The following is a 14,264-nucleotide window of genomic DNA, read 5'->3' on the forward strand; positions in this document are numbered from 1 at the left end:
AGACAGGTTTTTAAATATTCAAATGACAAATAGCATGGTATTGTAGTAGCACCATGAGGGTAATTTTATAACAGGTCACTTGTGTGGGGAAGCCAAATAGATGCCGATGTAAATATTTCCTACTGCACCACACACAACACTACCTACGCTTTTTACTTTTCCATCTGTTAAAGGATGCAGATTTAAAAAATACCACCAACATCTTCTGTCCTACCAGGCAACATTCCAGGATAAGGATTTGAACTCTTTAATTGCGACCTCAGGTACTTATCAACAATTTAGGATACATTTAAAAACATATTTGTTCGCTAGATTTTTAGGTAACTGAAACATCTCATCTAACTGTTTCTTATTTTTCTTTTGTAAACCGCATAGAACACAATGGTACTGTGGTATAGAAGTAAGTTTTTGTATTCTGATATGTTTCAATTAAGCTGATGTTTGATGTACTCTCCCTTTCCACGAAGGCACTCTCTCAGTCTTGGCTGCCACTGACCTATTTGACCTTTCAATGATGCTCTGCTTCAGCTTAGCCCAAACAACAATTTAAATCAACTTAATTCAGGACTCAATGCACTATTCTTAAGAATTGGCTGAGTTTTGTGGAATATACGACAAAAAACATTTTTTTTTTGGGGGGGGGGCTTTCGGTTCACAGACACACACATTAGTGGCCAAAATTGTGGAAACACCTAGCATTTTAGGCATTACACTTAAAAAAACATGGCTATAACATCATAATTGTATTTAATGCATACATTTTTGACTAATAATAGAAACTCTGTAATCACTTAACAAGACCAGAGTAATATTTGGCAGATTTCACAAACTAATGTTGTTCATAAGCTACCCTAGCTAATAAATGATAATTTGTCCAATTATCTGATGACTTCATCAGTCTCACTAGTAGTGTGTTTGATATCCCTTAGCCTTGATTACTGCCTCATATCTTCTTGGCATGGTGTCCACAAGTCTTTGGAGATCAAAAGGTGTTATTATGTGGAACCAGGAGTTGATTATTGCTGCTACCAGCTCGTGTTTGTTGGACAGTCGCTTTGCTGCCACTGTTCTCTTTAATTTCAAAGTGGTTGAGATCTGGGCTGTTTCCTGGCCAGTCCAGCTACTCAACCTTGTTCTCTTTGAACCAGGTGAGGCATTTCTTGGCTGTGTGGCATGGGGCACCATCCTGTTGAAAATGAATCTAATCTAATCCGAGACTTAAGTTTGTATACCGCATCATCTCGCTTGACTCGGTTAACAAGTGAATATCTGATTAGATAGATAGTATTTGAATTGAAAGTGAGATAGTTAACTAATCCAAGAGTTTCTGCCATCTTATAAATGAGTTCACAATCGATGGCAAGTGAAAATTGTTCATATTCTCTGAGATTATCTAAGTACTGTTGAAATAAAAACCTTAGTCGATTGATACCAAAGATATCTCTGGCTGAGAGTAAGAACTTAAGCTGAAGGACCTCCTTTATGTATTTGTCAGCATTTATCACTCCATCAAGCGCCTGCAATCGACCCACAACATCTCTGGACATGCAGCCCTACACCATCATACTCAGAGGATGCCTCATGGTGGCAGTAGTATACTCTAGCAAGCAGTCTTTGCCTAGGTGCTGACGAACATAGCAGACACCGTCACTGCCAAATATGGAGATTCGGGTCTCATCACTTCACAACGCCACCTTCCACCGCTCTATGGTACAGCTGGCATGCTCTTTAGCCCAGTTCAAACGTTTACAACACTGAACTGTGTTGAGAATGGGCTTTTTCCTAGGAATTCTTGCTTGTAGACCTGGTTTCACCAGTCTCCGGCAAACTATCCTACCTGACACCAACACCTCTGTTTTGACCAGTGACTATCCTGAGGTGTTGTAATCTGTTTCTGGCCCTCTAACCTTGTTTTTGATGCTTCTAGTCTCTTCAGAGCGCTTACAGTATTTCAGTAATGCACCTTGACCAATTTTGGCTGCAATCTTTTGGCAGTAGCCTTTTTTTCTTAAGGTTATGGCTGTTGCTCTCTTTTTAGGTGACCAGTCAACTCTCTTCTGCAAAATTTAGCATACAGCTGTAATTTTAGTGTATTTAGACAATGAATATTCATTTAATTCAATTAAATCACATTTAATGAAAATAGCAATTCAAGTTTTGTCATATTGCACAATGTGCCTTTAGACAAACACCCACAAGCTATGACATCAAATTAAATACATAAACAACCTACTGTACTGTATGTGCTCAAAATCTAAGCAATACGAGTACATATCAAAAGAAACACGACTGATTGCTTACCTTTCTGATGTCAAATCACTAAAAGTCATTCCTAACCAAAAAATAAACAAAATGACCACACAAGTATTAACAGTAATGTTTATAAACAATCAAATAATTTTTATAAATATCATACATTGCAGGATTAAATAAGTGACTGGAACAACAATTTGAATAAAGTTCTGTGATCTCAAAAAACTCGAAGTGTTTCAACAATTTTGGCCACTAGTGTGTATGTATGTGTATGTATATATATATATATATATATATATACACTAGTCTTTAAGCCCGCTACATTAACGGGTGCTAGAAAGCAGCCCCCTTTCCCTCTACCCCTCCAATTCCTCCCTGTCTCTCCGTGGCCCCCCATTTTGTCTCCCCCCCCCAAGCAAAGCTATCTACCTCCCAGCACACCCCTCCCCCAAAGCAGACCCTTTCCCTCTGTCCCTCCAGTTCCTCCCTGACTGTGTCTCCGTGGCCCCCCTTCTGTCTCCCCCCCCCAGCAAAGCTGTCTGCCTCCAAGCACACCCCTCCCCCAAAGCAGGCCCCTTTCCCTCTCCAGTTCCTCCCTGTCTCTCTGTGGTCCCCCTTCTGTCTCCCCCCCAAGCAAAGCGGTCTGCCTCCAAGCACAGCCCTTCCCCAAAGCAGGCCCCTTTCCCTCTCCAGCTCCAGTTCCTGTCTCTCCGTGGCCCCCCTTCCGTCTCCCCCCCAAGCAAAGCTGTGTGCCTCCAAGCACACCCTTACCCCAAAGCAAGCCCCTTACCCTCTCCAGCTCCAGTTCCTCCCTGTCTCTCCGTGGCCCCCCTTCTGTCTCCTCCCACCCCCAAGCAAAGTTGTGTGCCTCCAAGCACACCCTTACCCCAAAGCAGGCCCCTTTCCCTCTTCCTCTTCCTTCTTCCCAGTTCCTCCCTGTCTCTTCGTGGCTCACGCGATTTTCTCTTCTCGCGGTCTGGCCAGCTCCCCTAGTCCCTTGCCGCCGCCGCCACCCCCTTCCCTTCCCGCGGTCGACAAACCTCTTGCTTCCAGCAGCCGCCGCAGCACTGTAAACACGCTGCTTCGCGGCCTCTACTGCCCCGATTTGCTCTTCCGTGTCCCTGATGACGTCATCAGAGAATCAGAAGAGCAAATGAAGGCAGTAGAGGCCGCGAAACAGCGTGTTTACAGTGCTGCGGCGGCTGCTGGTGGCAAGAGTTTTGTCGACCGCGGGAAGGGAAGGGGGTGGCGGCGGCGGCAAAGGACTAAGGTAGCCGGCCAGACCGCGAGAAGGGTGGGCTGAGAGGAACCCGGGACCGTTGCAGAGGCTCGTTGCACAGTGTAAATACAGTTGCTCAGTGTGAGGCTTCCTTCGCTCTTCCGGGTCTGCATTGACTCCTCAACGCGCCATCTAGCGCATGCGCAGTCGTGCGGCCACATCCCAACAGAAAAGGGATCAGGGAACACGTTTCGCTACTGCGCATGCGCGGGCTAGCATTTTATTATTTAAGATGTGTATGTAACTGATATACATACAAACTAACTGATATATAAAACATTCAAATAAGTAACCAACCTCATTAAATTCAATCATACCACTCTTTTCATATCATGTGTTTGATACATATAGAGGAGCATAATAAAAAAAACCTATCTAAGTCCCCTTTTGGCCTAAGGCCTTAAATGTTGAAAGTAGAAGCAGGGAAAATGTCCATTATCAAAAAAAGTCCAAAAGGAGTTTTTTTTTGATAATGGCCTGCCTCTACGTTCAGCTGTTTAAACGCCCAGACCACCACTACGTCTAAACTTACACCATATAATCAACCTAAAAAAAGCCTAAGCCCCAAACGTCCAAAACAAGAGCTTTTAGTCGAAGGAGGAGCCAGTCCTTCGTCTAAAAGCTGGATTCTGTAACTGGTGTGTGTCAAAAACAACGCTGGTTACAGAATCCACCCCCCCTACAACGATCCGGGCAGGAGGGAGCCCAAGCTCTCCTGCCCTGTCGAACCGCGACCCCCCCCCCCCCCCGACAACATCATGAGGAGGAATGTCTGAAGCATTAACAAAACATTTATTTATTCAGTTTTCTATACCGTTCTCCCAGAAGAGCTCAGAACGGTTTACATGAATTTATTCAGGTACTCAAGCATTTTTCAGGTACTCAAGCTGGAGAATGACACGGGGACTGTTTACCGCGGTAAAACGTGGTCACCGCAGTAAACCTGTAGTAATGGGGGGACATTTGCAACTGGTTTACCGCAGGAATGGGGACAAGATCTTTAACTGCCCCGTGGAAGCGGTGAAAAGTCTTGCTCCTGTGGTAAAAAAATTGCGCCTGTGTCAGACTTTGCATCTCCTCCCCAGCTCTTCTTGCGCCTATTTTACCTTCAAGAGCCAGCCATGCCACGATGAAGATAGAAGGAACCTAAAACCAAAGCCTGAGACCAATGTGATTTGAAGAATAAAATTACCAGACAACAAAAGGTTAAAAAATATTTTGTGATTAGAATATTTCAAATTTGAAATATGTATCCTGCTAGAGCTGGTATTAGACATAACTGGGAACCGCAAAGCCCAGGCTGTGCTTCTTTAACTTCCAGCTGGCTTAGGGCTCTCTCTCTGACCAGGGGGAAAGTTGCCCTAGTTGCTCTTCCCTAACACTATTCCTGCCATGTGTGCCTGCAGTATTCTGTTAGCTTGATTTTTCTATGTAGCATTCTGTAATAATTTGGTTTGTTCAGTTTTCACAATAGTGGAGGGGATATTTGTGAAAGGGAGGGGAGACTTGCTCTGTATTATTTATGTTTATAAAATTACAATTGTACAGAATAGTCTCTTTTTATACTTTAACTAGTTGTTTAGCCCGTTACATTAACGGGTGCTAGCAGCCCTTCTCCCTTATTTTTACCTCCTCCCTGTCCAGCAACACCTCCCCCCCTTTCCCTGCTCCCCCCATATAGCAGTAGCCCTTCTCCTTTTATCTCCCCCTGTCCAGCAGTACCCCTCCCATTCCCTCCTCCCCCTGTCCAGCAGTAGCTCTTCTCCTTTATGTCCTGCTTCCCCCCCCTGTCCAGCAGTAGCCCCAGGAAAAAAGTGAGGATCACAGGACCAAAGCTTTTACTCCAATCCTCTTGATGCCTGACATCCAAGTAGGGGAAATCCACTCTCCCCACCTCCTTGCTCCTGCTGCACTTCCTCCTCGGCTATACACACGCGCACACACTCACTTACATACAGCTCTCCGGCTCCTCACGCCCCTCCTCCACCTTCCACTTCTTCGGCGGGGGCCAACATTTTCTTTATTTTGTTTTCTTTTCTTTTCGCGTGCCCGTGTCGGGCAGAGCAAATCAGGGCAGTAGCAGGCCGCCAAGCAGCGTGTTTAGAGTGCTGCGGCCCCTGCTGGAGTAAGGACGTTTGTTGGGACCGCGGGGCGGGAAGAGAAGAGGAGCGGCGGCAAGGAACTAAGGGAGCCGAAGGTAGGGTCGGATGGGAGGCTGAACAGGGGTTCGGGTGTGCCGGGGAGAGGAACGAAGACGACGCCGACGACCGGAGAGAGAGAGAGCTGCTGCAGCATCTCTGAAGTTGAAAAAAACTTCGGCCCGTCTCCATGCTCGGCCGCGGCGGGCTACAGCTTCCGCGGCCTGCAGCCACCGACAGCCGCAGTAGCGACATCGGTCTTGACTTTTTTTTTTTTTTTTTTTTAGTTGAAAGACGCGGCGGTGGCTCCTCTCATGATCCCCGCCTGCGTCGGAAGTCCGACGCAGGCGGGGATCGTGAGAGTAGCCACTGCCGCGTCTTTCAAAGAACTGTAAACCGCGCATGTGCACTTCCTATGTGTCGCTACAGCTCACGGAAAACCGGCGCACACATAGGAAGTGCGCATGCGCGGCTTACCATTTTATTATATTAGATAAAATAAGTTCAGTATAAAATCATAACTATTTGAGGCTTGTGCGGATGGGATCTGACAGTTTGCAGGACGGGGACTGAGCTCACGGGGCAGAGGCAGGGGCTGAGCTTGCAGGGACGGGGCCTGAGCTCGTGGGGACGGGACGGGGCAGGGACAATGATAAATTTTTTCCCTGTGTCATTCTCTAACTCAAGCATTTTTTAGGGCTCCTTTTACTAAACGGCGCTAGATGTTTTTAGCGCAGGCCATTGAGGTAAATGTTCTGATGCATCTGAGCATTTACCTCGCTGGCCCATGCTAAAAACCTCTAGCATCGTTTAGTAAAAAAAACAGTGTTAAACAGTGACCATGCTTTCTAAAACATTGCTAATTAACCCCACATTTGTTACTTAATCCATCCTTTCATGAATATAAGCATAAACGTAAATATAAATGTACACTACATACCGATTGGGAACTCCTCAAACCTTCTCCAGCTCAGTGGAGTTTACTAAATACCTTTGAATATGACTCCCATATTCAGGGCCGGCATTAGAGGGGGCAAACAAGGCAGCTACCCTGGGCCTCTCAGCTTCAGGGGACCCCTGTGGGCCAGGATGTCATTCCCTGCTCCCCTTACCTGTAAAAATACAAGGTCACCGACACTGCAGCAGTTCTCTAGCCCTGCATGTGGCATCTTTCACGCTGTTCCTCTGCCATGATTCACCCAAGCAGAAACAGGAAGTTGTGTCAGAGGAGCAGACTGTACCAAAGAAACAATACTGAGGAGGCCACAGGCAGTGCCAGAGAGTTGCTGCCAGGGCGGCCACCCCTTTGCATTTTAAAAGGTGAAGGGGACTTCAGAACCAGGTGGGAGAAGGGAAAAACATCCTGGCCCATGTGGGGCCCCCCTGAAGCAGCTGATTTTAAAATTAAGGGAGGGATGCTGGATGGGAGGGCACTTGGTGGATAGGAAAGAGATTTCTGCCCTGGGCCCTACCCATGTTCTTCATCACAGGTGCTAAAATACTTGTCCTGAGTCTGAATCTGAGGAGTCCCAGTACCCCTCCCACCTGAACTTTGCTCTGTGATATTCTCTCTCTCATCTCACACTAAAATACTTGGGGTTTTTTTTGTCCCAGTATCGTTAATTGTCCACTGGACCATTGCAGCCATCATAGCTTTGTGTTTGGCTACTTGTTGCAGATTGATTTGGTCGACTGGGTGGATAATATGTGGCCACAGCACTTGAAGGAGAAACAAACAGAAGCCACAAATTCCATCTCAGAAATGAAGTACCCTAAGGTGAAGAAGTAAGTTGAATTTTTTTTAAATAAAGATCAGCTTTTATTATTTTTACCTCTTAATTTCTTTTTCTATTTTAACAAGAAAGAGCTGTTCATAGTGGAGGAAGTATTGATTTTTTTTTTTTTTGTAAAAAACAACAACCCCAAAAGAGGGGAATGACCTCATGCTGTGTAATAAAATGACCTCAAGCTATGTAATAAGAGTGACTTTTTTCTTTTGCTTTTAAGGATATTGATTTTGCATTTGAGAACTTTATAATTGGTATTGAGGGTCCTTAAAAGGTTGGGTTTTTTTTCACATTAGACCCATATTGCCTTTTATTCTAATGCTCTAAATCAATGGACAAATTTAGTTTAAGTTAAATGTAAAGAATTAATCGTTGTGCTTAACAAATTGCCACACTGCTTGCAAATATAAATATATTATCCCAGGACAAGCAGGCAGGTATTCTCACTAGTGGGTGATGTCATCCGACAGAGCCCCGATACGGACGTCTCACAAGCATGTCTTGCTTGAAGAAACTCGGAAGTTTCGAGATGCCCGCACTGCGCATGCGCCAGTGCCTTCCCGCCCGATGGTCCGGGCGTGTCTCCTCAGTTCTTTTTCTTCCGCGGAGCTGAGAAGTTCAACTTCAAGTCTGCGCCCATTGAATCTGTTTTTTGCCTTCTTTAATGCCGCGGGTTGGGTTTTTTTGGCTCTCCTGTGCGTTTGTTTCTTTCTTTGATTTCTTTTTTGAAAAAAAAAATAAAAATTTTTTTTCATCCGACACCGGGTCGGCCGCGTGGCTGGGGCCCCGCGCCTTCGACCTTGCGGCGGAGCTTTTCCGGCCTATGTCCCGGCCGATAACCGGTTTTAAAAAGTGTAGCAAGTGCCAGCGCGCAATTTCGCTCACGGACCCGCATCGACGCTGCCTCCAGTGTCTGGGTCCGGATCACTTTCCGAAATCGTGCCAGCCTTGCTCCACTTTGACGGCGCGAGCGTTTAAGCGCCGCTGCATGCTGTGGGAGTCCATGTTCAAGATGGAAGCTTCGTTGGATCCTACAGCTTCGACATTGACTGGTGTTTCGACTTCGTCGACAAAGCCCTCTGCCTCCCCGGCTGCTTCGGGCCTTCTGAAACCGGCCTCGTTCACACCGGTTTCGGCCTCATCCTCTGCGCCGGTGCCTTCTTCTGTCTCAGAACAGGTACCGACCCCCATGGTTCCACCGGTGGTGCTTAAAGTGCCGAAGGCTGGCAAGCAGAAGCACGCTGCACCGAAAGAGCGTGGAGACCGTGCGGAAGGGCCCCCGTTTGGTGCGGATCCCTCCATATCGGCTTCGTTGAAGTCCCTTCTGGAGGCTCAGTTTGTGGAACTCATGCACACCATGGGTCCCCGGCTGATTGCCTCGATCCAGGGTGACCTCCCGGTTCCGGTCCCGAGGGGCGGGCCGCCCCCTCCCCCTCCTCCGCGCCGCTCGACCTCGTTGCTCGGCGTGGAGGAGCGGCGGACGGTGTCCGGCTCATTGAGGTGGTCCTCGGTTAGTGACATGCCTCCCTTGGAGCCGATTCCATCGAGGAAGGCCCCTCTTGGAGAGATGCCTCCCTTGGAACCGATTCTCTCGAGAAAAGCCTCCCTTAGTGATCTGCCTCCTTTGGAGCCTATTACTCCGCCCCATGACACAGTGTGGCGTCCACCTTCGAGGCCTCCCAGTCCTGGGCATAGCAGGGGGAAGGACGAGTTCTTCCGGACACCCTATCAAGCCTGGGTGGCTTCTGGGGAGGCACCGAATCTTCCACCTCTTCGATCGACTGCCTCGAGTCCTATCTGCTCCTTGGAGGCTTCTGGGGACCAGTATTCTCACAGGCGGGCTCGATCCACGTCCAGGCATCGAGAGGGGCATCGATCCAGACATTCCTCGAGGCATTCCTCTCGACACTCGACAGTCTCGCCTCAGAAGAAATTGCCCCGGATATTCTGCTTCGGCTGGGTCTCCTCCGGGCCCGGAGTTCGAGGACCCTGAGGTTTTTTATTCGCCCTGTTGTTCACAGGCCTCGGTGGAGCCTGAAGCCTCGACTTCGTCGAGTCCTTCTCGAAGACCGGCGCTGGCGGACCAGCTGTCTTTTTCCTCATTTCTAAGACAAATGGCGGATGACATGGACATTACTCTCGATGCAGGGTCTTGATACTCGAAGGAATATCTCGATACCATGCACTTGCCTCGTCCTCCGGCAGAGTCCTTGCGCCTACCCTTGCACAAGCTCCTCGATCAGACCTTCATGAGGTGCTTTGAGTCTCCTTACTCTATCCCTGCGGTCCCTGGAAAGTTGGATACTCGGTACCGCACGGTGCATCATAAGGGCTTCGAGGGACCTCAGCTTTCTCATCAGTCCCTCTTGGTCGAATCCTCGCTCAAGCGGTCTCATACAGGCCAAGTGTATGCTTTGGAGCCTCCGGGCCGCGAGGGCAGAACCATGGACAAGTTTGGGCGACGCATCTATCAGAATGCTATGATGACGTCTAGAGTCCTGAATTATAATTTCCACTTTGCCACCTATTTGGAATTTTTTCTACCTGTGCTTCGGAAATTCACGCCATACATCGAGTCCCAGGCTCGATTTGAGTTTGAGGAAGTGGTTGCTTCGCTGTCCCAGCTTCGTCTTCAGTTGATGCAATCGGCCTATGATGCTTTCGAGCTCTCGGCCAGAGCAGCGGCCTGCTCTGTGGCGATGCGCCGTTTGGCCTGGTTGCGGACCATTGACATGGACCCGAATCTTCACGACCGCCTGGCGAACGTCCCGTGTGCTGGGGCGGATCTTTTCGACGAATCCATCGAGATAGTCACAAAGAAATTGTCTGATCATGAAAAGTCCTTCCAGTCCATTCTTAGGCCGAAGCCTAAGCCTCAGCATTCTCGACCCTCTCGACCGCCATTGATCTATCAGCGGCGTTATCAGCCGAGGCAAGCTCCGCCTGCAAGACAACCTGCGAAGCGGCAGCCCCCCCAGAAGGCTCAGCAAAAGTCCCAGGTGTCTGCTGTCCCTAAGGCTCCTCAGCCTTTTTGACTGTCTCGTCGAGGGCATAACCAGTCTCGTTCTGCCTCCCTCTGTTTTTCCCATCGGAGGGCGCCTCCATCAGTTTTATCATCGTTGGGAGGCCGTAACCACCGACCTCTGGGTCCTTACTATCATCAGGGAGGGATACTCTCTTCAATTCCATCGGGTCCCTCGGACCACCCTCCAAGAGAGTATCCTTCCAACTTGATTCAGACCGCCCTTCTTCAGGAAGCTCAGGCTTTGCTCCGGCTTCGTGCCGTCGAGCCGGTCCCTGTGGACCAACACAACCGGGGGTTTTACTCCCGGTACTTCCTTGTTCCGAAGAAGACGGGCGACCTGCAACCCATTTTGGACCTCAGGGTTCTCAACAAATTCCTAGTCAAGGAGAGGTTTCGCATGCTAACCCTCGCTTCTCTCTACCCCCTCCTCGAGCAGAACGACTGGTTATGCTCTCTGGATCTCAAGGAGGCCTACACTCACATTCCTATTCATCCGGCCTCACGCAAATTCCTCAGGTTTCGGGTGGGGCATCTGCATCTGCAGTATCGAGTGCTTCCATTCGGCCTGTCCTCTTCTACCAGAGTATTTACGAAGTGTCTGGTAGTGGTGGCCGCTGCACTCCGGAACCAGGGTCTTCAGGTATTTCCCTACCTCGACGACTGGCTCATCAAGGCTCCCTCGGCATCGGGGGTCATCTCGGCGACCCTGTCTACGATTCTGTTCCTGCATAGTTTGGGATTCGAGATCAACTTTCCCAAATCTCATCTACAGCCTACACAGTCGCTCCCCTTCATCGGGGCAGTCCTGGATACCATACGTCTCAGAGCATTCCTTCCGCCTCAACGCATGGATGCTCTTCTTCATCTCTGCCAGTCTGTGTCTTCTCGCCAGTCCATCTCAGCGAGACACATGATGGTCCTCCTGGGCCACATGGCCTCTACAGTTCATGTGACGCCGTTCGCCAGACTCCATCTCAGAATTCCTCAGTGGACCCTGGCATCTCAGTGGACTCAGGTGTCGGATCCGTTGACTCAACACATCATTGTCACGCCTGCTCTTTGGCAGTCTCTACTTTGGTGGATGACCTCTTCGAATCTATCCAGAGGTTTGCTGTTTCACTCTCCTCCCCACCAGAAGGTCCTCACAACCGATTCCTCGACCTATGCCTGGGGAGCGCATCTGGATGGGCTTTGCACTCAGGGATTCTGGACCAGTGCGGACCGACTCCATCAAATCAATCTTCTGGAGCTCAGAGCCATCTTCAATGCTCTTCAGGCATTTCAACATCTGCTTCACGACATGGTAGTCCTGATTCGCACAGACAATCAGGTGGCCATGTATTATGTCAACAAGCAAGGGGGCACGGGCTCGGCTTCCCTCTGCCAGGAAGCTCTCAGTCTGGGATTGGGCGGATCGCCACAACGCCTTCCTCAAAGCTGTCTACATTCAGGGGAAGGACAATGTCTTGGCGGACAACTTGAGTCGTCTACTCCTGCCTCATGAATGGACGCTCCATTCCACTCCCCTTCATCAGATCTTTACTCAGTGGGGGACGCCTCAGATAGACTTCTTTGCGGCTCCCCACAATTTCAAGCTGCCTCAATTTTGCTCCAGGATCTAAACTCCTCATCGCCTCAAGGCAGATGCTTTTCTGCTGGATTGGGGGAATCGCTTTCTGTATGCGTTTCCTCCATTTCCTCTCATACAAAAGACTCTGGTCAAGCTGAGGTCTGACCGCGCCACCATGATTCTGATTGCTCCTCGGTGGCCCCGACAACCTTGGTTCTCCCTTCTACTTCAACTCAGCAGCAGGGAGCCATTCCTCCTTCCGGTGTTTCCTTCACTGCTTACTCAGCATCAGGGGTCTCTGCTTCATCCCAACCTGCAGTCTCTCCACCTGACAGCTTGGTTCCTCTCAACGTAACTCCTCACCAGTTTTTCCAGGCGGTTAGGGAGGTATTGGAGGCTTCCAGGAAGCCAGCTACTCGTCAATGCTACTCCCAAAAGTGGACTAGATTTACGTCATGGTGTATTTCCAATTCTAAGGAGCCTCAGCGAGCCTCCCTATCCTCTGTGTTGGACTATCTTCTACACTTGTCTAAGTCTGGTCTCAAGTCGACCTCTATTCGAGTCCACCTGAGCACTATTGCGGCTTTCCATCAGCCTCTACAAGGGAAACCTCTCTCTGCTCATCCTGTGGTTTCCAGATTTATGAAAGGACTTTTTCATGTCAATCCTCCTCTCAAACCGCCTCCAGTGGTTTGGGATCTCAATGTTGTCCTTTCTCAGCTGATGAAACCTCCTTTTGAGCCTCTGAGAAAGGCTCCACTAAAGTTTCTCACTTGGAAAGTGGTTTTTCTGGTGGCCCTCACTTCTGCTCGCAGGGTCAGTGAGCTTCAGGCCTTGGTGGCGGACCCGCCTTTCACAGAATTCCATCATGACAAGGTGGTCCTCCGCACTCATCCGAAATTCCTCCCTAAAGTGGTCTCTGAATTTCATCTCAACCAATCCATTGTACTTCCAGTATTTTTTCCTAAGCCTCATTCTCATCCTGGAGAATCAGCTCTACACACTCTGGACTGTAAACGTGCTTTGGCTTTCTACTTGGATCGTACCAAACCACACAGAACTGCTCCTCAACTGTTCGTCTCCTTTGATCCGAACAAGTTGGGACGACCTGTATCAAAGCGCACCATCTCCAACTGGATGGCAGCTTGTATCTCTTTCTGCTATGCCCAGGCTGGATTACCCCTTCCCTGTAAGGTCACAGCCCGTAAGGTCAGAGCAATGGCAGCCTCTGTAGCCTTCCTCAGATCGACACCGATTGAGCAGATTTGTAAGGCTGCCACTTGGTCCTCGGTTCATACATTCACCTCTCATTATTGTCTGGATACTTTCTCCAGAAGGGATGGACAGTTTGGCCAAACAGTTTTACAAAATTTATTCTCCTAAGTTGCCAACTCTCCCACCGTCCCATTGAGGTTAGCTTGGAGGTCACCCACTAGTGAGAATACCTGCCTGCTTGTCCTGGGATAAAGCAATGTTACTTACCGTAACAGTTGTTATCCAGGGACAGCAGGCAGCTATTCTCACGTCCCACCCACCTCCCCTGGGTTGGCTTCTCTGCTAGCTACCTGAACTGAGGAGACATGCCCAGACCATCGGGTGGGAAGGCACTGGCGCATGCGCGGTGCGGGCATCTCGAAACTTCCGAGTTTCTTCAAGCAAGACATGCTTGTGAGACATCCGTATCGGGGCTCTGTCGGATGACATCACCCACTAGTGAGAATAGCTGCCTGCTGTCCCTGGATAACAACTGCTACGGTAAGTAACATTGCTTTTTGGCACTATACTGGTACACTTGGGGCTCCTTTTATGAAGCCGCGTTAGCGGTTTAACGCGCGTAATAGCACGCGCTAATTTGCCAGCCGCGCTAGCCGCTACCGCCTCCTCTTGAGCAGGCGGTAGTTTTCGGCTAGCGCGGGGGTTAACGCGTGCTAAAAATGTGCGTGCGATAAAGCCGCTAACGCGGCTTCGTTAAAGGAGCCCTTGGTGTACCAGTGTTATGGAATGTTTAGCTATGTTAGTAAGATAGACTCGCTTAGTGATGCTGCCGGGGTAATGTTTCTAATAAGGGCAATTCTGTAACGATGTACTTGGAGTTAAGACCCAGATTTGCATTAAGACCCAGATTCTATAAATGGCACCAGAAGTTAGGTGCATAGATCGGCGTGCCTAGCCGATGTAGGCAACTAACTTAGGTCCCTTTTAATCCAGCTTT

At 49.0% G+C, this 14,264-nt stretch overlaps 1 protein-coding gene across 7 annotated transcripts in view; it reads left to right on the forward strand.

The window, feature by feature from the left end:
• Positions 1-14,264, forward strand: part of KDM2B (lysine demethylase 2B) — a 336,356-nt gene that overhangs the window by 84,774 nt on the left and 237,318 nt on the right. For all 7 annotated transcript variants that reach the window (XM_033955541.1, XM_033955539.1, XM_033955538.1 and 4 more), the window contains one exon: positions 7,349-7,455. In XM_033955541.1, the coding sequence (XP_033811432.1) occupies positions 7,349-7,455 (107 nt within the window). The remainder of the gene's footprint in view (positions 1-7,348; positions 7,456-14,264) is intronic.

This window comes from Geotrypetes seraphini, chromosome 8 (assembly GCF_902459505.1).
Source record: "Geotrypetes seraphini chromosome 8, aGeoSer1.1, whole genome shotgun sequence".
Classification (NCBI taxonomy): domain Eukaryota; kingdom Metazoa; phylum Chordata; class Amphibia; order Gymnophiona; family Dermophiidae; genus Geotrypetes; species Geotrypetes seraphini.